Source organism: Stegodyphus dumicola, chromosome 9 (genome assembly GCF_044657685.1).
Source record: "Stegodyphus dumicola isolate Sdum_Otavi_A_Nest chromosome 9, ASM4465768v1".
NCBI classification, from domain to species: Eukaryota; Metazoa; Arthropoda; class Arachnida; order Araneae; family Eresidae; genus Stegodyphus; species Stegodyphus dumicola.
Window position 1 is genome coordinate 99,695,768 of NC_140776.1, and position 22,239 is coordinate 99,718,006.

The 22,239-nt window shown below is 34.7% G+C and overlaps 1 protein-coding gene across 2 annotated transcripts in view; it reads left to right on the forward strand.

Annotated features, from left to right (window-relative positions):
• LOC118187726 (F-box only protein 30-like) overlaps window positions 1-4,052 on the forward strand; it is a 46,899-nt gene extending 42,847 nt beyond the window's left edge. For both annotated transcript variants that reach the window (XM_035357999.2, XM_035358000.2), the window contains exon 9: window positions 2,000-4,052. In XM_035357999.2, the coding sequence (XP_035213890.1) occupies window positions 2,000-2,221 (222 nt within the window). In that variant the 3' untranslated portion in view covers window positions 2,222-4,052. The remainder of the gene's footprint in view (window positions 1-1,999) is intronic.
• Window positions 4,053-22,239: the final 18,187 nt, after the last annotated feature.

The following is a 22,239-nucleotide window of genomic DNA, read 5'->3' on the forward strand; positions in this document are numbered from 1 at the left end:
TTATACGGTCTGTTATACATTAAACGCGCATTCGTAAACGTATTTTGCACACGCGTATTCGCAGCCGTAAAGGTCTTATCGTGTGTCAATGCGATGCATGCGCAGAAAGTTTGTAGCTTTGAGGTCCGGATTATAGATCATTCCGGATTATGGGTGTCCGAATTAACGGCTTTTGACTGTACATCATTCTATGTGACATTGCCACTATCTTTTTTGGCAGTGAAACTTTGTATCATTGGAAATCAAGCTTGATATTTATTGCAGTAATTTTTAGATTAAATGTGACTGCATACCAATAAAATTTTGAAATTCAAAAAAAAAGTTCATATTCAAAGGCAAGTGGTTTGGGAAAGCTTAGCGTGCAGTACAAATGTTTGTTACCATTGTTGGTGCTCATAACTACCAAATGTGGTTTAAATCACATCTCCCTTCTCCTAGTAAATCACTAAAACTTCCAGTTTTTAGTATTTAACCTTCACTAAGAAAAATGTTTCTGTCATAATTTATTGTGGACATGTGTAGAATTTTTTATGAAGATTCAATTATTGTCTCGTCATTTAATATTTGTTTTTAATTTTGTTTTATGACAGTGTATGGTGCATCACTAAGTTTATCCACAATAGTATGCAAATTAGTTATTCATTTTGTTTTCATCATATTTAAAAGCACTTTAATAAATAAAAGAATTCTTCCTTATTTAGGATTTTCTCAGTATTAAAATGTAAGAAAATTATGAAATAAAATTAGCCAAAGGGCATAGAATTTAGAATATCTGCTTAAATACTAATAAATAGAATCATATTATAAATAGCTCAGTAACCATAATACTGCATAAGTGAATTTGGAGTTTATTTAAAAGTGCATCACTGTGCGATGTGAAAGCCTTACATAAACTCTCACCCTCCACCTTTGAGAATCTTATTTTTTCAAGGTTGGCATTTATGTACGTTATTCTCTTTTAATAATCATCTTCAGTACCCTTTGTATGACCATGTCATCATAGTTGTACCCTATGTATTTCCATTTCATGATGATAATTTTTGGAAAGTCACAGGCAACATGTAATATCTCAGAAATCTCACATGCTAGGAAGGCATCTTATCTTTTCACCTCTTTTTCAGTCAGTCAGCTAACTTCTCTATTCATTTTGCAGTCTTTTATCTGACTTTAAAATCCACATTCTGTATCTATCTCCAATTACCCCTGTGATACCAATCATGTGAGCCACTCCTGAAAATGTTTAGATTAGATGCTTTTAATATTATAATGCCTAACTTCTTGTGTTCAGTGCTAAACATATTACCACATGAAACTTTAAATTTTCTTTTAGCATAACAAATCCATATTATTTGACTTATTACATCACTTGATATATTTGCAGAAGTGTATTATAATTTTAATTTGCTAACTATTTTCCGTTTTAAATTCAGTATTTAGATAATCCTCCTTCTCACTATGTGTGCCTAAATTTAGAAATTTTGTAATTGTCATTTATGAAATATTCTTCTTTGCATATATAAACTAGCTTAGTGTCTTTATCCTGATTCTGTAATATCTTAACAGATGTAGCAACAAAGCTTCATCATTGATTACAAGAAAAATAGTGTATCAGTATATTTTTAAAATATATATCATTTCATACACTGTTCATATATTATTTACTAATGTTCATACTTTTAGAAAATTTAGCAAACTTTATTAATTATTGATATGAATATGAAATAATATTTAATGATTTGTATTTTTGTCAGTAATACATAGTTAATAGATCCATACTTATTCAATATAGGCATGATGCATTTGGCCAGTGTGATGCTTTATAATGTATTAATGAGCTATTAATTTCATAATATGAAATTTTATAGCTTCATATCTTGTAAAATTTTTACTCTCTGCTGTCACCAAACTATTTGGAAATATATATTGGATAGCTTCCATTTTTTACTGTTTGTGTATTTATTGAAATATTAAAGCTTAAAAATATATTTTTTTTTTCCAGAGATGGTTTTTCAGTTCTCACTTCACACCTGTTTACAAATGGACTTTTGATGATCAAAATAACATGTCAAATCATTTGAAGACATGTCCGTATTTTAATCGAATTGCACAAAAAAGAGCATTTGGATATGGAGATGGACCAAATAATGTTCATCCTAAGCCAGATAAGCGATATAGTGATCCTTTGAAGGAGTTGTATGAAAACAGTACAACAAAGCTGTGATAAAAAATGGAAAACTAATGGCTTAGGGTTTTTACCATTATTAATTTAATTAGGATGCTTGTTTATTTATTGCAATGTTTTGTGATGGCAGCAGGATTCTGCTAAAAATCTTAATTAAATATTGTATTTAAGACCAGTGTTCTGTGCTGTAGTTTTCTTAATCAGTGTTTGTAATTCAAACATCGTTATAACACTGCATTGTGCCATTTAATAATGCATTTTGTAGGGAAATAATGTTAATTTGTAGGATTCTTAGAGATCTATTGTATTTGTATTTACAAAGATTAATCTAAAGGATTATTGTGTTTGTAAAAATTTGTAATGAAAGAAGAAAATGTTTCTATAACATACGTTTCAGAGGTAATACCTTTTGAAACAAGCAATAGAGTCAAAAATAACATTCAGTTTACTATTTTTGAACATACAAAATAGTATACAACAGTGCCTTGAAATAAACATCTAGAGCAGTTAATTATTTTTGAAATGTTTTAATAGCATTCCATAAAAAATTATTTCAGTTTTTGTGAAGTGTGTCTCTTGAGAAAATATTTTTGCAAAAGATTCTGCTAGAAATGAAGCACATGTCAAGAAATTAAATAAATAAGTAAGTAAATAAAGTTGTTTTTTATTATAGTAACTCTACTTAAATGTTTATCATTATTTGCTATGCAGGATTTAAGTTGATGTGCTTAAATGTTAAATAATATGTTTTGTAAAATGTGTTAAAAACTAATTATTTTGTCCCTTTTCTTTATACCAGTATTAACAATTTATGAGAAACTCTCGCTAGTATATCAGTATCAAATTTAAAATTAGGCATAAAGGTAGCCTTAGTTCATTTTAGATTTTGAATAAAACTCTTGTCAATTTTGAGAGGGCTGAGACAAAGGTCTGTTTGAAGAGGAGATTCACCCCCCCCTTAACTTTAAATGTGCAAATATATTTTAAGAGTTTGTTGTTCTTAGGTATGGATTAATAACTTTGCTTTAACCTGTGATCATAATGCCATTCTCCCAGTGCATTCTGAATATTTATTTTTGACTCTTCAGTGAACTCACTTGCACGTGAAATCAAGATAAGGATTTTTTTAGTGATAATTCCCGACCTAAAATGTACAATTTCTGAATGATACCTTATGCAAAGTATATTTAAACTATCTTAGTTATGTGAAATTTAAATTTTAATTTGTTCATTATTATTAATTTGTTATATTTTTATCTTGTTTTGAATCTTTAACCACTTGTGCTAAAAAGACGTGCATCGAGATGCTTTTTTCTCAAACTGCGAACGACATGAACACCACGTCGATAGGCATTTATCACAAAAATGAAAATAACGTGGTGCACACGTTGCCTAACAACGAGATTGTTTATTTCTAAAATAACTGCTCTGGATTGCACTCGCAGACGCGGAGCGGCATAAATGAGACACTTTACTGCTTGTTATATTGTAGCGCACGGTACCGCAGACGCGGAGCGACGTAAATAAGACACTTTACTGTTTGTTATATTGTAGCACACGGCACTGCAACTGTTAAGTTTAGTCGTAGTGCAAGTGGTTAAAGTTCTTTACAAATAATTAGTGATAAGATTAGGCTTGTTATCTTTTCTTAAAGTAAAAATAATTAGCTTTTATTTCTCAGTATATTGAATTAAGAAGTTATTTTATAAAATTTATAATCTAAAACACTGTGATTATAAAGTCATAATTTCTGTTAGTCAGTGGCAGCATTTAAGTTGCATTTTTATGGGTTTCTTTGTGTATGTGTGTGTGTGTGTGTGTGTGTGAATAATACTGTAAAAGTTATATTAAAAGATTTTTTTAAAAACTCTTTGTGTGGTGTTCATTTGTTTCATAGAATAGAATACATTGGCAATCATAAAATATTAATGGGCAAAATTTGGAGAGAAAATTTAGCTCAACACCTTTTATCTATTGCACGAGATTCTCTGGAACTTGGATCATAAATCAGAAAGCAAACATTATCATTTAACATTGAAACATGACAGTCTTGATTATTGATATTGATTTAACCCTTTCCGGCATGCTACCTTTTAAAGTTGGAGTTTTGATTTTTAAAAAAAGGTAGGCAGTCTAATTAGGCCTAGAGGAGTACACAAGTAAAATTTTGTGAAGATAGCACTTATCGTTTAATTCTGTGGGTATGCGCAAAGTGGGCACACTGATTGAATAGAGCTTCAAAAAGAGTGCTGAAATGAGCATTGTTGTCAATGAACTGACCGATGAGATGCGGAAAAACAAAGAATACAGACTCTCAGTTGTCCTAGATTATCGTTGAGCCCATTCTGGGCACACCTAAGGTTCGCCGTTTGATTTTAGGCAAGATTTCAAGGTAAAAATTTAAAACTAATATAGAATAAGGAGATTAGCATACAGCCAAAAAAATAACATAGAAATTTCTTTTCAAACAATTCCTTTTATACCCTATAAAAAATCTGGAAGATTTCTTTGAAAAATGAGGGTTCTTAAAAAACTAAACATGGCTAAAATATATGGACTGGTTTGTGTTAAGTTGCCATCTACTATAAATAAAGAAGGTTCAGAGTAACCTATAAATCCTTTTTCATTCAATTTTTCTGTGCGTACAGAAGGAAATTTTTAGGTGTGCCCAAATTTGACACACTGTGCTGCCAAGGGTAACAGTGGTTAGTAAATACTGTCAATCAGTAAAGCTGTTAAATTAATTGTAGGTAAAGAACTGGACTAGAGATCAATAAAAATAGGTTTTGCGTGATTTTTCCTAGAAGTACTATGTATGAAATATGCAGCATGTAAAATTTCAAAATGAAAAATTTTTAGCATCAAGCTCAGGAACGTCTATGTTATTATAACCTTTTCAGCAGTCAGTAAATGGGGAAAAATTTACAAATCAGAAATCTGATACACCTTCATGTGAAGATAAGATAATGTGATCAGAATTCTGGATAAGTAGTACAATGTTTCCTTTTCGAAAGATTTGATGATAAGCAACTCAGCCGTCTCATCTAATATCTACACTGATAAGTCAAGAATCCCGTCTGCTCACGATCGTCAGTTTCTTTACCTAACCCTGGAATCTCATTGAATCAGTGCCGCATTATTTGACAGGGCATACCGAATTCATCTGTATCAAAATTTGCAAGAAAGCAAATTCCACTCTGTACACCAATGTTATATTCTTTGCTTCATGTTTTATTGAAAAATAGGAAATGTTTCGCTTTTTCCGTAAAATAACTTAAAGGAGCATGTCTCAGAAAATTAACTGAGAGGAAACTTAAATTTTGGGATAATCTGAAGAGGAATGTGAAAACGTCGATTTCATATATCAGGGAGCATCATTTTTGCAGATATGTCTGCATTATGCAATGATGTTAAATAGTACCATAACAGCTACTCAGTGGGTGCATCGGAAGTCAGTATGAGATTAATGATAGCTGTGTTCAGGCCTTAATTTCTAAAATTAGAAGTGATGAAAGGTCATCAGGAAAGATAATGAAATAATTATAATTTAGCAAAATGTAATGACATAAATAAAAATTTAATAAATTAACTGAAATCATTGATAAATAATTAAATAATAACACAAAATACCGGACCCCGTCTAATTTAGGGCTCTGACTGAAGTTGCAGTTTTACTCAAAAACTAAGAAATAGCCGAGTCAAGCTCCGGCTGAGTGTAAGCCCTGATTATACAGTATCACGTACTCAAGAAAATGATGATAGTAATAACAATTGTTCTTTTTTTAGCAGCATACCAATGAAAAAATTTTAAACGGTTTAAGTGGTGCGGAAATGCTTGAAACATTTCTTGACTATGGAAAGGAAATTTTAGTGGAGAAATGTAGGCATGAAATCAACGAGACAAAAGTCCAGTAAATTTTACCACGGTATCTTGACAATTTATAGAGTGGTTATAATTAAAATGACCCTGTTCATACACGTGTAGAACCCCTTTTGCCTATCGGATTTTGATGAAACTTTGTATATACATTATATGGACAATGGGAAAAAGATTTCTGCTATAACAAAATAGTTCAAATTTTGACCACTAGATGACAATTTCCAAAAATTCCGTATGCAAAATTAGTCGAACCTGTAAAGAGACTTGCAGTCAGAGTTCTGCGTACCTTTTGTCATAGTTAAAATCTTTTATCAGAAGAGCAGCAAAAGCGTAAGCTGCACTGTGTGAAATCGCCGTTTGAAGGGGCCCATGTCAAAGAATGATTTGAAGAAGATGATTATGAAATTTTAAGAGACTGGAGACCTGCTGCAGGAAGAGGGTGGAAACTAGTTGCGAATGAAACTGCGGAAGAATTCCCTACTGCTGCAGTTGAAAGAGCCTCGAGTCGACTAGATATCTAGTTGGCCTTGCTCGAGTTCACGCTATTCATCAGCAAGTGCTAGATCGGTGTCACGTGAGTTGACGATTCCTTGGTCGACTGTACGAACAGTTCTGCGATCCATTTTAAAATGGAATCCGTATAAGATCCACGTAGTGCAAATGCAGAACTACCAAACATTGAATTTGTTTTCCGACTTTTGGCGAGAATGGATGTTGGTGACGCGTGGCCTCGTAAAATTGTATGGTCAGATAAGGCACACTTTTCTTTAGATGGAGCTGTGAATAATCAAAATTACTTCACCTCCTAATGTCCTGCACCAACAACCACTGCATTCTGATTACGTGACTGCAAGATGTGAATTCACTGCTGATTTTATCCTCTGATCATTTTTCTTCGAAACTCTCACTCATCAATATCCTAAAATGTGCTCTGTCACAAGTGCACGGTACTGTGAACTGCTTCGACAGCAAGTCATTCTTGCTTTACAGGAACGGCAATGCTTGCAGACCACTGTCTTCACGCAAGATGGAGCAACTCCTTGCATTGAACGGGAAGTCAAAGAATTGCTGTGTGCTAACTTTGGCGACAATTGTGTAATATCCAGAGCTTTTCCGAATGCCTGGCTTCCTAATTCACCCGACTTAAATTCCTATGATTTCTGGTTCTGGGGATTCCTAAAAGAAGGTGGGTTTTTTTTTTTTTTTTTTTTTTTTTTGTGTGTGTGTGTGTGTGTGTGTGCTTATTACGTTCTCCGCCTTTAGGCACTATACGAAAAGGGAGGGATGCCCCGTGGAGGTCTTTTTAAGACGTGTGTGTTTTAAGACGTGTCTTCCGTACACGAAATTGAAGGCAATTCATGTATAAGTATACATTTTAAGGGAAACTGGCTCGTATCTACCGTTACACATGATGAAAACCACGAAAACGTCCATGCAGCCAGCTTGTTCGCCGGGACTCGAACCCCAAACCAAACTACCAGTGTTCAGCGTCTTTTACCGCTCGGTTGCTGCTGGGCCAGCAGTGTTTAAGAAGGAGGAATTAGGACTTTAAATTGAAAGCCGCTATGCTGCTGTAACTGAATCGGCGGATACAACGGTACTACATACTTCTAATAGTATCGGGAAGGAAAATATACCCATCATTCTCAAATAAACTCTCGTCAATTTATTGCACTTCCTGGCATATAATGTTCTGACGTATGGGTGAAGGCTTTTCTTTAGTAAAAAGTCGGATAAAACAATGCATTCATCGGATCCCGGGTTAAAGGTTACTCACACAAAGCATGAAGCCACCGCTTCTTTGAATTTAGCCATTCTAACAGAATTCCATGACTTACCAAAACCAGCTGTCTTTACCACAACCGTTCATCCTGCTAACTGAAATTGACATTCATCTATGTAAATAACGCTCTTCCAATTTGCATGTCTTAGATTTCGGTTAAGACGGCACGCAAGCGAAGAGCAAATTACGATGAAGAACAACTCGCTAAGTACACTTGAACATGTTTTCCTGTGGACAAGGAAATGAGCGCAGGTACAGTGGATCGAGAGCTGACTGTGCATAGTGGTATGACATTGCCTGTGGATTTCCAGTTCCTGCGAAACCAGTACTTTACCGGTGACAGTAAACTTCAATAATTAGTGCAAACTTCAGTTCTCTGAGGAAGTATACCGTTTAGTGCTGGGCTTTAAGACATTCATCATTGGTAAATTAGCGGTGAAATTTTCAAATGACTGCTGTTTAAGATTTAAAGGCTTCACACACGTGGCTCAGAAAATAAATTATATATCTTGCTCTATTATGCTTCTAGGGTTAAACACACATGTTTCGCATTTTTTACTCTTTTCCTGTTTATGATGATGTGTAACGCAGAGGTAGTTTGCATATAATGTCATAGATTTTCGGTAGTCTTCTGAGCATTGAGACTACTTAATGCTTTGCCCAGTTAATTATGTAGCACTGAAAACTCGTATTAGAAATTTCGGATTATTTTATAAACCAAAAAAGGGCCATTAAAATGTCATATATAAGCATTAAAAGTAGAGCAAGAATGCAAAACAAACCATTTTTACGTAGAAACATGTAGCCGTAACCGTCATCTGAATATGACAGAGGACGTTATTTGCCAGATACTGCATCAGGCACAATGAATCATGATCATTCAAGGTGTTGATGTTGCAACAGTAGGTTGCAACTTTACAATAGCATTGAAATAGTTGATGTGTGCTTCGTTTATGGGGCAGTAAATGGCAATAGGCATCTGGGATGCAATTGTATTGTATGGGTTCCCACATAATCGCTGTCTCTCATCATCAAACATCTGCGCTTTTCCATCGCAGACTGCTCAAAACTTGATCTTTCGATATAAGCGGCCATTATAGACGAGACAAATTGACACACTCACCTGTTATGGAGAAAATGGCCATACACGAAATTGAAGACAATTCATGTATAAGTATACCATTTCACATCACGATGATAGCCTCAGATCAGTGTATTATATATATATAGCGTTTAATCTTTTCCATCTTTTGTAACGATCTGTATTAGAGGCTACGAAAGCTTTGTAGCGTCTGATTAATATTTTGAAAACTGTTAGAACACATTGTATATAATTGTTTGCTGCGATCCATTAAAGTTTAATGAAGTTGTTTCTATGAAGCCATTAGAACCAAGGAAAAAAACGTTGTTACATTATTGCTCTCAATTAGTGAAATCCCATTTAAATTCTGAAAGGCAGAAAAAACTCATATTTTTTAGTGAGAAAATTTATATGTTGACTTCTAAGTAAGAGAATGAAAAGGTGGAAATGTTTCTTTTTCATTTTTTTTACGAAAAAAAAGATAATACTTGAATTTCTTTAAACCGAGAAAGTTTCACGTTAATATTTTTAAGGCAAAAAAAGTCGCCACTTTTATTTTGTCTATGGGGAAAATCCATATTAAATTCGAATTATATATATTAATATATAGTTCATATATTAAATATATATTCATATCCATATATTAAATTCGAATTCAGAGGAAGGAAAATTACCCTTTGACTTTATGAAATCGAAAAAATTCCGCTTTGATTTTTTTTTTTTTTTTTTCTAAAATAAAGTTTCGCTTTAGTTTCCTTTAAAACCAAAAAGGTACAGTTCGAAACTTTTTTCAATTGAAAAAGGTTTACTTTAAAATTTTAAACTGAAAATAATTTCGCTTTAATAAATTTATTTATTTTATGAATGAAAAAATGCCTTTCAGGTATTTCATTGTTATATTATAAGTCTGGTTTTTAAATGAGTAGGAAGTAAAATTAGCCATTTTGCATAAATGACAACATATCGTCATCATCTTATTGTCGTTTAAATAAATAAATTCAATTAGCTCCATATAGCTATTAGAAATTAAACTCTACAATGAAGCAACATTCCTTTGAGCAATTTAATAGTGAAATCGGGTAAAGATGACCCACAGGAACGAAATCTTACCTCAGTAAACAGTTAAGGCTCACCAGCATCCGAGCGGTAAGGTCTCTGAACAGTGGTAGTTCGGTCCAATGTTTCGAATCCTGCGAACGCGCTGGCTGCATGGGAGTGTTTGTGGTTTGTCTCATGTATAACGTGTTAATACCTTACGAGCAAGTTAACCTTAGAAAGTTATCCAAGAAGGCATCCCTCCCTTCCGTGTAGTGCCTTAGAGCGGAACACGTAAATAATAATAATAATAGTAAACAGTTAAGCAGTGCTGGTTAGATACCATGTACTTCGTATTCGCACCGAAAGTTATTCTTCTCTCAAAAGCATTTTATCCGCAAAATAAAACTCCTAGTTGCAGTACATTAACATAAAATTCACGAAGCATCCAATCCGAAGAAATATAATAACGCGCTCACGTGCTTTTTTCTGTAAAGGCTGAAAGAGAGGAATACATGATACAATTTATATTCAGTCAAAACGTTTAGGTATAATATAAATTCAACGCTCTCTTGTGGATGTTCTCTTTACGAATTAATGGTAACAGAAGTTTTATATACACTTTGCTGAAAAGTGTGAGTTCAATTATTATCAGTGTCTAACGCAGACAGTGCACACGTGTCGGATTTTTCATTGTGTCATTTTGATATAATTAAACATGCTGTAAGGTATGAAGAATATACTTTGATTAAAATAAAAAAAAAATATATAAAGAAACTTAGAGTTTAGGTAGTTTACTGTAGCAATGCAATTCCAAGATACTGTAGCAATAGTAAATATCATGCGAGAATGCAAGAAATGTTTAAATGATAGCAGAGTATTTCGGGACCATCCAAGGATAGACTTTACGGAAAAGACCGAGTAGCGAATTCTCGCTATGTCTTTGAAGAACAGATACTGCAGAAGAAGATTTAAATAACCTTTTTATTTTTGAACTAAACTTTACAAAGACTGCACTCACTCGCTGCTCACAATTACTTACTTGTTCGAGTTACGGCTAAGTAACTCGAACAGAAAATAAAAATCTAAAATCACAATAAATTAAGTTAGGCTACACGACTGGCTCCTTAATTATCTAAACCGCTAATTCGGCTGCACACAGCAAAGTCGAGCCTATAGTATCAAAAGAGGATGGCTAACACCAACTAATTTGCATACACAGCTGCTTCAAACACGCGACATCAATACAGAACTCTAACTCTTCTACTACTACTACTTAGGTCTTAGATATCAAGTCTTCGCTTATTTAAGTGGTGTACGACCCGAGAATCTTTACCACTGTATTTTTGTCCTGAAAAGGAAAAACATAAGTAAAAGTGAATGACTACTACTACTCTTAAAGTCGGGGCTTAAATACTTATTCCGAACTTACTTAGATTTGCATACTACGTCATTAAAATTTACATTCTGGCAGGAAACTGAGATCAGAAGAGAAAGGAAAGTTTTACAAACTAAAAATAATTAGTTAGAATAAATTAAGATCTTCACAGTATTTCCCACGAGAATTAAAATATTTGAAAATAATGTCTTTAAATGACCTATTCGAAAATATTAAATTCTAACTTAAACTTAAGCTAGCCTTACAGTCTGATGCTACTAAATACTTTGAGTCTTGAAGTTTAACGATACTATTCAAGAAGCGCAACTTGTAATCTCGATTAACGCATTTTGCGTTGAAACTCGTGTCCTTCCTGTAAATATGGAAGGATACCAAAATTAGTACAAGTTTTAGATAATACATGCTTTTGGCTAGACTATTTATGAAACTTCATTTTCACAACTTTAATTTTCCACCCCTAGCTCTTCAGCATATGAGTGGACTGAAATCTTTAAAGGAAAGTAAAAGTCGGGTGAGTAGTAAAAGCGGCCGTAACCGTTAGGCCACAGAAAAGGAGGTGGTCTCCGCCATCTTGGATCTGGACTGGCGCTGCGATCACAAAAGCTGGAGGCAGTGTCTAAACATAGCTCCGAAATTTTTTAAATAAGTGTTTTAGTAAACGTTTTCAACTCTCTGAAAAAGTTTAATGCACCTTTCCTATGCAATGTCTCATTCATCAAATTGAAAAAGGAAACTTCGCTTCTTCGAAACTTCAGGTGTTTTGTTAGCTGTTCACTATCAACACGAGAAATCCAAAAGAGGCCCTGACACGGAATATTCAGATAAGTAACATTCTGTTCTCTATACAATATCTGTTGCTCTATCACTAGAGTGCCATTAAATTTCTTTCTTTATTATTTTTCATAAGATTCTAGCATTATACAATAGTTCGTAATAGTAGCAGGTCATGTGGTTCTTTTCTTCCTAACTATCCCGTAGAGACGCCACATTCCTTATCAGTTGTGCGTTCTTATCAGCAACTCACACCTTTCGGAGGCCACCCCCTTTCCGTGCTTAGGAATTTCTTGAGAGGGAACAATGGGGATTTCTTGACCATCGATGAGTATAGATTGTGATTTTTGTAACTAAGATGCCCGACTTTTTTTTTTTCAGGTCTCATACTTAGAATTATGAGCAAATAAAAATACAGTGTGACTGAATTTGTTAAACTTGTATTATAATAAATTAAAACGGTTAAATTAATAAATTAATTTTATATTTAACTAATATTTAAGAAAAATAAACTATAATTTATTTTTGCTGAAATGCTCTCATACTGTGTATGGATTTATGATTTTGTCAATTACTGTTTTTCTGAAATATACATGAATTTTTTGGGAACGGTAATATTTAATGTTACTTTAGTTAAAATATTATGTACATCTCTGTGATGATATATGTCTTTTCTAGTTAGGTCTCAAGATAAGGGCATACACATTACCATGTAGGAATTCACTCATTCATTTATTTATTTTTTTTTAAACTTAGCTAAAGTTTGCTTCTTAAAGACACTAATTTTTGCAGATGAACGCCTTAACTACACTCATGGACACAATCGTACTTTAGGATATTTTCTACTTCTTTTCCTTTTCTTTCTATAGGCCCTTTTTTTATCCTCTATTATTTTTGGGCCATTTATTTTAAATTTTATTTTGTCCCATCTTTTCTTTCTGGCCTTTTGAACTCGTAAAAAATGTACGAAGTTCCTTTTTACTCTCCTCAAATACGAAATTGCCCCCCTTTCTATATACCTTTCCTTCTCACCTATGCTTGATTTTTCGCCCATCGGTGCAGAAAGACTTAGCGGGTGCAAAACAAGACATCCGTCTACTTTGTCTGTCTGTCTGCCATCTTGGATCACATGACAACCAGAAGGCTCAGATGCGAGGCACTTCAACAGGCTGTGAACGCAGTATAGAGCTGCGCAGTGTAAAGCAGATGTAGAGCTACTAGAGACGACAAGAGAATATATCGTAAGCAAGCGAATGTGATAAATGACTTCCCCGCTGATTTTCATGAATTCATAGGCCAGTAGCAAAATTTTAATGCATTGTATATGAACTATGATTTTTTTCAAATTTATTACGATCATTGTTTTTCATTTCCATAGACTTTAAGAAAACACTTCGTATTAATTTACCGTTTTTCCTGAGATTTATCTACGTATTGATTTTTGAATTTATTTATAATTATAATACCGAAAGAATATAAGAAAACATTTTTCTTGAAAATGTCCATAATTTTTACTAAATGTTATTCTGTTTGAGGGAAGTCACGAAGCTAGAGAATTTAAGTAATATTTTTATCAGTACGGAGAACTTATTACTGCGCTTTTGATGAAAATTGACCGAATTTAGTAGTTCATTACTAACCTAGCAGCCTTTATCTATTTCTATTCTCTAAACAAACACATTCAGAAATTATTATTAAGATATTCCAAACAGATATATTTTTCTACTTTTCATGCAATTACATTTCCAGTAAAATTTGATTCATAGCCAGATAGTTAAATGTTTGTTATTTATTCGCATCCGAATGCATTTTGTGTCTTACATATGCTCATTGCACATGATTTAACAAATTTACAAAAAAGTTAGAAATTAAGTTAATATTTTCTGAAATACTGTACATTTCATTTCGGAAAGTTTACTTGAGTATCCTTTCCGAAACTTGAATTCTTTAATGTTTCTTTTCCTGCATCCCAAGTAAATTTTGAGCATACAATTTTCAGTTTTGACGGAAGTTACTTGCGGATGACTGTGATGTTATCGGGTTTTCATAAACCGTTTTTGTGAAGTACCATATCGATAACCTTCACTTTTGAATATTACCACTTTTTACATTACTACCACTGTAAATCATTGAATTTTCAAATATTTTCCTATTTATCTTTTACAATGCCTTGTAAAGACTTGAGAACGAATTTTTACTAAATAGTTATATTGTTTCATTTAATAATTTTGTTACACGTTTAGAAGACTTAATTTTAAGAAATTACTACGCTGAACCAAAAATTAAGAAAAGAAATGGACTATTTATCTTAATGATTAATTTTCTCTGACTTTGATGTATTCGCATGTAGATAATAGAGACTTTTAAAAACCGAGGTTCAGTAGAAAAGAGAGAGAGTTAAGCACTTGCCGTCACCTCTGCTGCTTGAACATCTACTCCCTGAATTATTGCTGCAATTGCATTTACTTGCTGCCACTAGTTTTCGACAGGGTTTAAGAAAGAACATTTATGAGCCCTGTAGTTTAGTTCAATGACTTGTACATATCTTAAATCTTTAGTTAGTTCTTCGATTTCAGTTACCGCCCCAGAGGCGTAGTTTGTTAGCGTCGAGCTGACGCATTGCAAAGTTTAGAGAGTTAATAAAGGTTATTTTAACCCTTCTTCTGTGAAATTATTACTCCTACAGTTCTCACACAGGAGTTATCCTAGGGGACTCTACATATCAAAAGAAAAATAAATGTGTTTATTTGAATTCAATGTGACATCAAGAAACATTGATATAATAGAGTGAATAAATTATTCTCAATTCAAAAGTTCCCTCAGTAATTTTAATTCTTTGATTTAAATACGTTTTATTCCTACATCTTCATCAACAAAAGGTTTTAATATCTTTTAGCTTAATTTGAGTACCTGCTGTTGATTTTCTTAAAACCATTTTTCAAAACTATCCTCATATACTAATTCAAGTATAATTCTCGATGATTCTAATGAAGGAAATGAAATATTTCCAACAACTTCTTGAATATTTTTTTACAATTTCTTGATGTATATGATTTTTTATATTTTATTTCTTTAATATCAGTTTTGTGACATTCTTCCAAAGATGTTTGAATCCCTAATTTTTATTTTAATTGATCTTTATTATTTTGTCTTATTTGTTTAATTTTGTTGCAAAATAAAATTTTATTTTTGCAGTTTTTGAATCTCCCATTTGTTTTCTAAGTTTTCTTTCTCTTTCTTTTCCTAATTTATTCAAATCTTTTTATTTAATTAAAAGTTTGCTGGTTGTAAATCATAATCGTGTCTGTTTTTATTAGTTGTAATTTTTTACTTACTGTCAGCTAAATTTTATTTGCAAATTGTGAAATTTTATTAATTAGCTGTAAAATATTATTTACTATTTGTAAAATTGTATTCACTAGCTATAAATTAGAAACGCTGAATTTCATTTTAAATAAATAAATGTTCAAAAAAGAAAGAAAATCCCCCTATGATAGTAGAAGGCAGTGAAGAAAATGATGGTTTTACAGACTCTGGTCAACGTCCTTTAGTACCAATTCAAACAGACCTGCAATCGTTGGAGAATCAGGTTCAGGTAAAACGTACATACAATAATATTAATTTAATAATATTTACATTTTGGTGCATTGTACAAGGGGTGATCAAATGAAAAGGTACGAAACGACATAAAAACGTAACAGTTAAATATTTGCATATTCTGCCATGGGAGAACGTAGCGAGACATCTTGGGATGCGATTGGAATCTCTGACTGGGATCGGACCATGCGCAGGAGAGAGCAGAGTTCTTATCAAAAGCGGCGTCCAAATGATGCGGCAGTCCGTATGAGGCCAGGATGGCGTTCGCTTTGCAAAATTCGAAGACTGAGGAGAAGCGAGGTGTTATTCGATTTCTGACAGCGGAAGGTGAGAAACCTGCAGCTATTTATCGCCGGATGGTGACAGTTTACAGGAAGAAATGAGTCTCTGACAAGTCTGTCAGAAAATGGAGTGCCCGTTTTCGTGCAGGCCGTGATAGTGTGGCTGATGACCCGAGACCAGGCCAGGCAAACACTGTCATCACGAACGATCCCGACAAGGTGGACGACCTAGGGAGAAGTGATCGGCGTATCACATTGCGAATGTGACAAATGTGACATTGCGAATAATGAAGGCGGATGTCAGCTATGGAACCGTGTGGACAATTGTTCACGACAGGTTGCGATATCGGAAGGTGTGTGCCGCTTGGGTTCCGAAGCAGCTCACCGACCAGCAAAAGGAACTGGGTATGGGAACTGCAACATTTGTTTCGGTATCAGGAAGACCCGCTTTCATGGAGCGGATCGTCGCAGGTGATGAGACCTGGTGCTATCACTACGAGCCAGAGACAAAACGGCACAGCATGCAGTGCAAGCATGCGTCGTCACCTCCCCCTAAAAAGTTCAAAGCCGTGCCGTCAGCAGGTAAGGTGTTGCTCAACCGGGTACAGACAAGTACCCGGTACAAAATACCCGTTACTCAAGTAACCGTTACTTTGAAAAGTACCGAAAACCGATTTCAAGTACCAAGTACCCATGTAACGATTTGGAGTACCGAAGTAACGAAATACCGGAGTACCCTAGTAACGGTTTGCTGTACCGGAGTACCCTAGTAACGATTTGGAATTTAATTATTCCAAATTCCAATTATTAGATTGGACTAAGGAAGTGTCTGAGGAGCAGGCAATTCATGGACACAAGGAGCGCATATCACCATTTTGCAAATATAACCAGATACTACTGTCCTCGTACCAAAACCGAAGTGAGCTGAACCCTCATCAATCCTCCAGTAACGAATACCGATATACCGAGAAGATACACATATTTTCGTTACAAAGTAGCGAATACCGAAAATCATCCATTTCGGTACAGAAGTAACGAATATCGAAAAGTACCGATTTCGGTACTGAAGTAACGGGTACTTGGACGTACCGATTTTCAGTACCCGTTACAACTAAGTACCCGTTACAAAAAAACCCGGTTCGGTAGTACCGACTCATCACTAACTGTGAGACACTTCGATGCCTACGCAGGTCCATCAAGAACAAAAGACCGGGGCTGCTCACGGAGGGTGTGGTTCTGCTCCGTGATAACGCGCGTCCACACGTTTCCAGAGTCACACACATGGAACTGACCAAGTTCAAGTGGGAGACTTTGGACCATCCGCCCTACAGTCCGGACATGTCGCCCTGCGATTTCCGTGTGTTTGGTCCACTGAAGAAATACCTGAAAGAGAAAAATTCTTCAACTCGGACGGCGTACTCAAGGACGCTGTGAAAGACTGGGTCTCGTCACGGCCACAAGAATTTTGGGAACAAGGAATCCTACGGCTTGTTCATCAGTGTGATCATTGTGATCAAGCCTATGGTGTATATTTTGAATAAGGTCTACATTTGTACCCACCGTGTCGTTTCGTACCTTTTCATTTGATCACCCATTGTATATATGTGAAAAACATATTGATGAATCTAAATATTCTAAACTGCAAGAAAAGTATACCCTTTTTGAAGATATTGAAATAGAAGATATTCTCAAAATTATTAAATCTATGAAACTAAACAAAACGGTAAAGAATAATACACAGTCTCGCGCACTGGAGATAATTTTTTTTTTCCGTACAGTATTGCCATTGCTCGTTTTGAAATCGTTTAGTTCGGAGAAAAATTACGTTATTCAAAATTTGATGGCTGTAGGTACCGTTGTTTTATCACAGTGCGAGAAACATACATACATTTATGCAGATTCTTCATTATTTAATTTCTTTAACACATGGCGATAATATTTGGTGGCAACAGTTTGAAAAGTGAATAAAAGCAGAAAATGAATCGACGCAAAATGCCAAAACGAAATTAATAGCCCTTCTGAGCTGACGCTCCCCTGGACTAAAAAACATTTCATGAAAAGTTTGAAATTTAATCCCGTTAAAAAGAATCTAAAGAAAATGAAGATAAATGGCTATTAATATGTACAAAAATAGACAAGAAATTCATATTAAAGCCTAAAGATTAGAAGTGTCAGCTGCGTTGTCTTCTTATACATATGCGGCTTAAGACTTTGTCGCCGATAGTTTATTGGTTTAAAACAAAATCGGATAAAAATCATAGATCTTACCTGGTTCTTGATCATCTGAGCTTTTAAAGAAGAGTAATTGAAAATTATTTAGCTTTTAATCCTTCATTGACACATTATAACGAAGAACAATTCACTTGACAAGACACATCTTACACATTTAACTAGATTCAACTGCATTCTAAAGGTAAAAGTAAACAAATCGGTTTTAAATTCAAGGGCTCACTAAAGCCCCCTATCGGCTGAGTTTGCAACATCCTCCGGGGCCAACAGTTCGTCAGGAGACGGAAATGTTCATTAAGTGTTAACTGAGAGTTCCAGAGGACATAACAGTTGCACAGGTCTTCTAATGAGAGTTCCATTCGAAAGTCTTACGGTGCATGCACGGACACGACCATTACGTCCAGAATACAATTATGTCACAATACCCATTCGCCATACAAGTCTAGGCGCATTATCATCTTTTATCAAGACCACAGTCTTCTCTCGAAATTCTGTGGGTCGGTTTACTGATCGTGATTGGTGAGCTGATCTAAGCTCAAGAAGATATATAATGCTTTCCATCTTTACCAAATTCGATTAAGTAAATCTTCTTGGTATCTTCTCATTTTCAAAAGTTGAGATTCGGAGGAAGGAATTCCTTTAATTCCATTAGTCACTTGAGGGAAAAATAGTAATCGTCGTCCAATCAAGAAATATCCAGGTGTTAGCGGTTCTGGTTCATTTGGATCGCTGAAAACATATGTGAGAGGTCTAGAGTTGATAACTGCCTCTGTCCTCTATCAATATAACTTCTAGTTCTTGAAATGAAACTGATGTTCTTCCTAAGATTCTCTTCAGAGACATCTTAACTGACTTTACTAAGAGTTCCTCCAAACCACCCCACTAGGCGGCTCTTTCGACGATAAATTTCCACTTGATAGATAACTTTCCAAATAAATTTTGCACTTCTTTCCCTCTCATTATTTTGCACAGCAAATTCAGTTCTCAGTTTGCCTTGTGGAATGCCTTTGCATTATCACTATCGACCACACTGCAAATGCCTCTTCTTCCAACAAATTTTCGAAAAGCTTGTAGAAATGACTGAGCGGTTAAGTCAAAAGTCAGTTTCAAATATATCGCTCTAATTATGGCGCAAGTAAAGAGCAGTACATAGGTTTTCTTCATGGTATCTCGATCTTTAATATATAATGGTCCTAAGTAATCCAATCCAGTCGTTTGAAACGGATATGGTTCTGATATTCTGTCAGATGGCAGTGGCACAGTAATCTGAGTCACTGGCTTCGTTCGAAATTTCTGGCATAAAAGGCATTTATGTGTAACACTCTTAATTCTTTTCCTGACTCTTAAAATCCACATTTTCTCTCTAAGATGAGTTATTGTTTCTGCTACACCTCCATGTCTTACTCTTTCATGGCAGTCCTTAATGATGAAATCAGATAAGTGACAAGCACTTGGCAACAAAACTGGATGTGCTTCTTGTTGCGAAATATTAGTATACTGAAGACACCCTCCGATTAAAATTATTACTCTTTCATCTAGAATAGGGTTAAATTGCCTAATGATTGAATTTTCTGGCAATGGTCTTCCTTTAGTTAAGGCCAAATATTCTTGCGGAAAGTACTCCATCTATGTTCTTTTAATACAATACTGTTCAGCTAGTTGAAATTCCTCTGTTGTGAAACACACATTTTTCTTATTGTGTGAATTCTTCACATTGTATATAAATATATGAATCCAAGCTGTGATTCGTAAGATGTTGCTAAGTTTGCTGAATTTCCGTATGTCAAAACGTGTTTCTGATTCAGTTCCTACTAAAAAAAGTAATAGCATTTTCTATTTCGCATTCAGCTTCAAACGAATCAGAAGTTTCATTACTCGATTGCGGCCAGTGGTCTGCGTCTTTCCTTATCCAATGTGATCCATTCCACCACAGTTCCTTATTCTTAAGAGCAACTAAGTTGTCTCTTCTAGACAGCAAGTCTGCTGGGTTTTCCTTTCCGGAACAGTGATTCCACCAATCTGAATTAGAAATAGTCCTTATTTCTTCAACTCTGTTTTTTACAAACACCTTCAATTTTCGAGAATTTCCTTTGATCAAATGAAGAACAATCGTTGAATCAGACCAGAAACAAAATTTAGTATCCTTCGGAAGTTCCAAGTTGTTTCGAATGTATTGAAATAATCTAGCTCCTACAACCGGTGCAAGAAATTCCAGCCTAGGTATTGTAATTTCATGCACTAGTGCAACTCTTGATTTTGAAGCTACTAAAACCGAACAAGAGTTTCCAACTAAATCGCCGTAACGTAAATAAATTACAGCTCCATAGACTGTTTTGCTTGCATCCACAAAACAATGAAGTTGCCATTTAGTTAATTCGTCATTTTCTTTTAGTTCAAATAAATGTCGTGGTAACGTCACTTTGTTTAAGTATTGCAATTCTTCACACCAGTCCTGATATGTTTTCGCCAAATCCGGGGGTAAGCGTTCATCCCATTTCAGTCTTCTCTTCCATATTTCTAGAAGTATCATTTTCGCCCTAATTGTGAACGGAGAAATAAGTCCAATTGGATCAAACATCTTCCCAACAGTTCTTATTACACCTCTTTTCGACGATTTGAATTCATATACATTGTTCGTATTCAACAATTTTTCATTGTCGATGCTTATACAATCTTCCTAAGAATTCCAGCAATAACCGAGGATCTTACAAGACGAACTATCAGAAGCAGTTTTCTCATTGAATCGATCTTTAAGTAGAGGTATATTCGTTCGCCATTTCCTCATGTTAAATCCAGCTTCTCCTAAAACGTACTTCACCTGTCGATGTACTTCAAAGGAAGTTTCTTCATCTTGCAAACTATGGATAAGATCATCAACATATAATTTGTTACTTAGCATATTGAACAAAACTGGGTAGTCCCTTTCATACTTACTTACGTGATGTTTCAATGTTTCATTTAGCAAGAATGCACTTGACCTTAGTCCAAAACTAACCCGCATCATTCTCAGAACTTCTGGTTCCATGTTTGTATTATCTTTAATCCACAGAGATCTGACAGCATCTCTGTTCTCCGGTGCTAATGCTATCTGCAAGAATGCACTTTCAATATCAGCTGTCAAGGCGACGTTCAATCTGAATTGTAGAAATAAGGCCGACAAATCTGGCGTTAAATTCGGACCGGAGTTCAGTTAAGGGAAATGAAGTTCGCTACAATAGAAAATGCATCAAAAACAATTCTAATTTTTGTAGTTAATTTATCTTCACGAATTACTGCTTGATGAGGCATATAATAAACTTTAGCTTTTCTTTCAGACGTACTGGAATCAACCTTTCCGGCTATTCCTTCTGCAACATGCTTCGAAATGATTTCCTTATACTGACTGATTAAGAAAGGAAAGATTTTTCTTAAATTTATTAGCTAATTTTTGAAAACGTCTTTCGGCAATGGCAGAGTTATCGAATAAAAATTCATTTTCTTTCCACGGAAGGCTGACTTCATAGCGACCATTAACCATTTTTATAGAGTTTTCGAATTTCCTTAAAACTTCATCATCTTTAAAATTTTCATTGCACGCGATACCCAAACTTTCTAAATCAAATATTTTTTAAAAATCTCCGTTTCTTCTACGTTTTCATTTCGGACAATAGTTTTCATTACTCTGACCTAGAATTCGATCTGTTTGAGACGTCAGATTCGTTGAACACACACCCAAGTTTCGTTTCCATTCCTACTAACGATCCTGGCATTCGTTTTATTTTCCCACTAACGAGACTCCAAAAATAATCGCTCACCAGCGGCCGAGCGGTAAAGACGCTGAACACTGGTAGTTCGATCTGAGGTTCGAATCCCGCGAACGGGCTGGCTGCATGGGCGTTTTCGTGGTTTCCCCATGTGTAACATGTATACGAGCCAGTTTCCCTTAGAAAGTCCTCCACGAAGGCATCCCTCCCTTTAGGCAGATAACCCTCGTGTGCTTTGCCATAATTAAATAATCCACC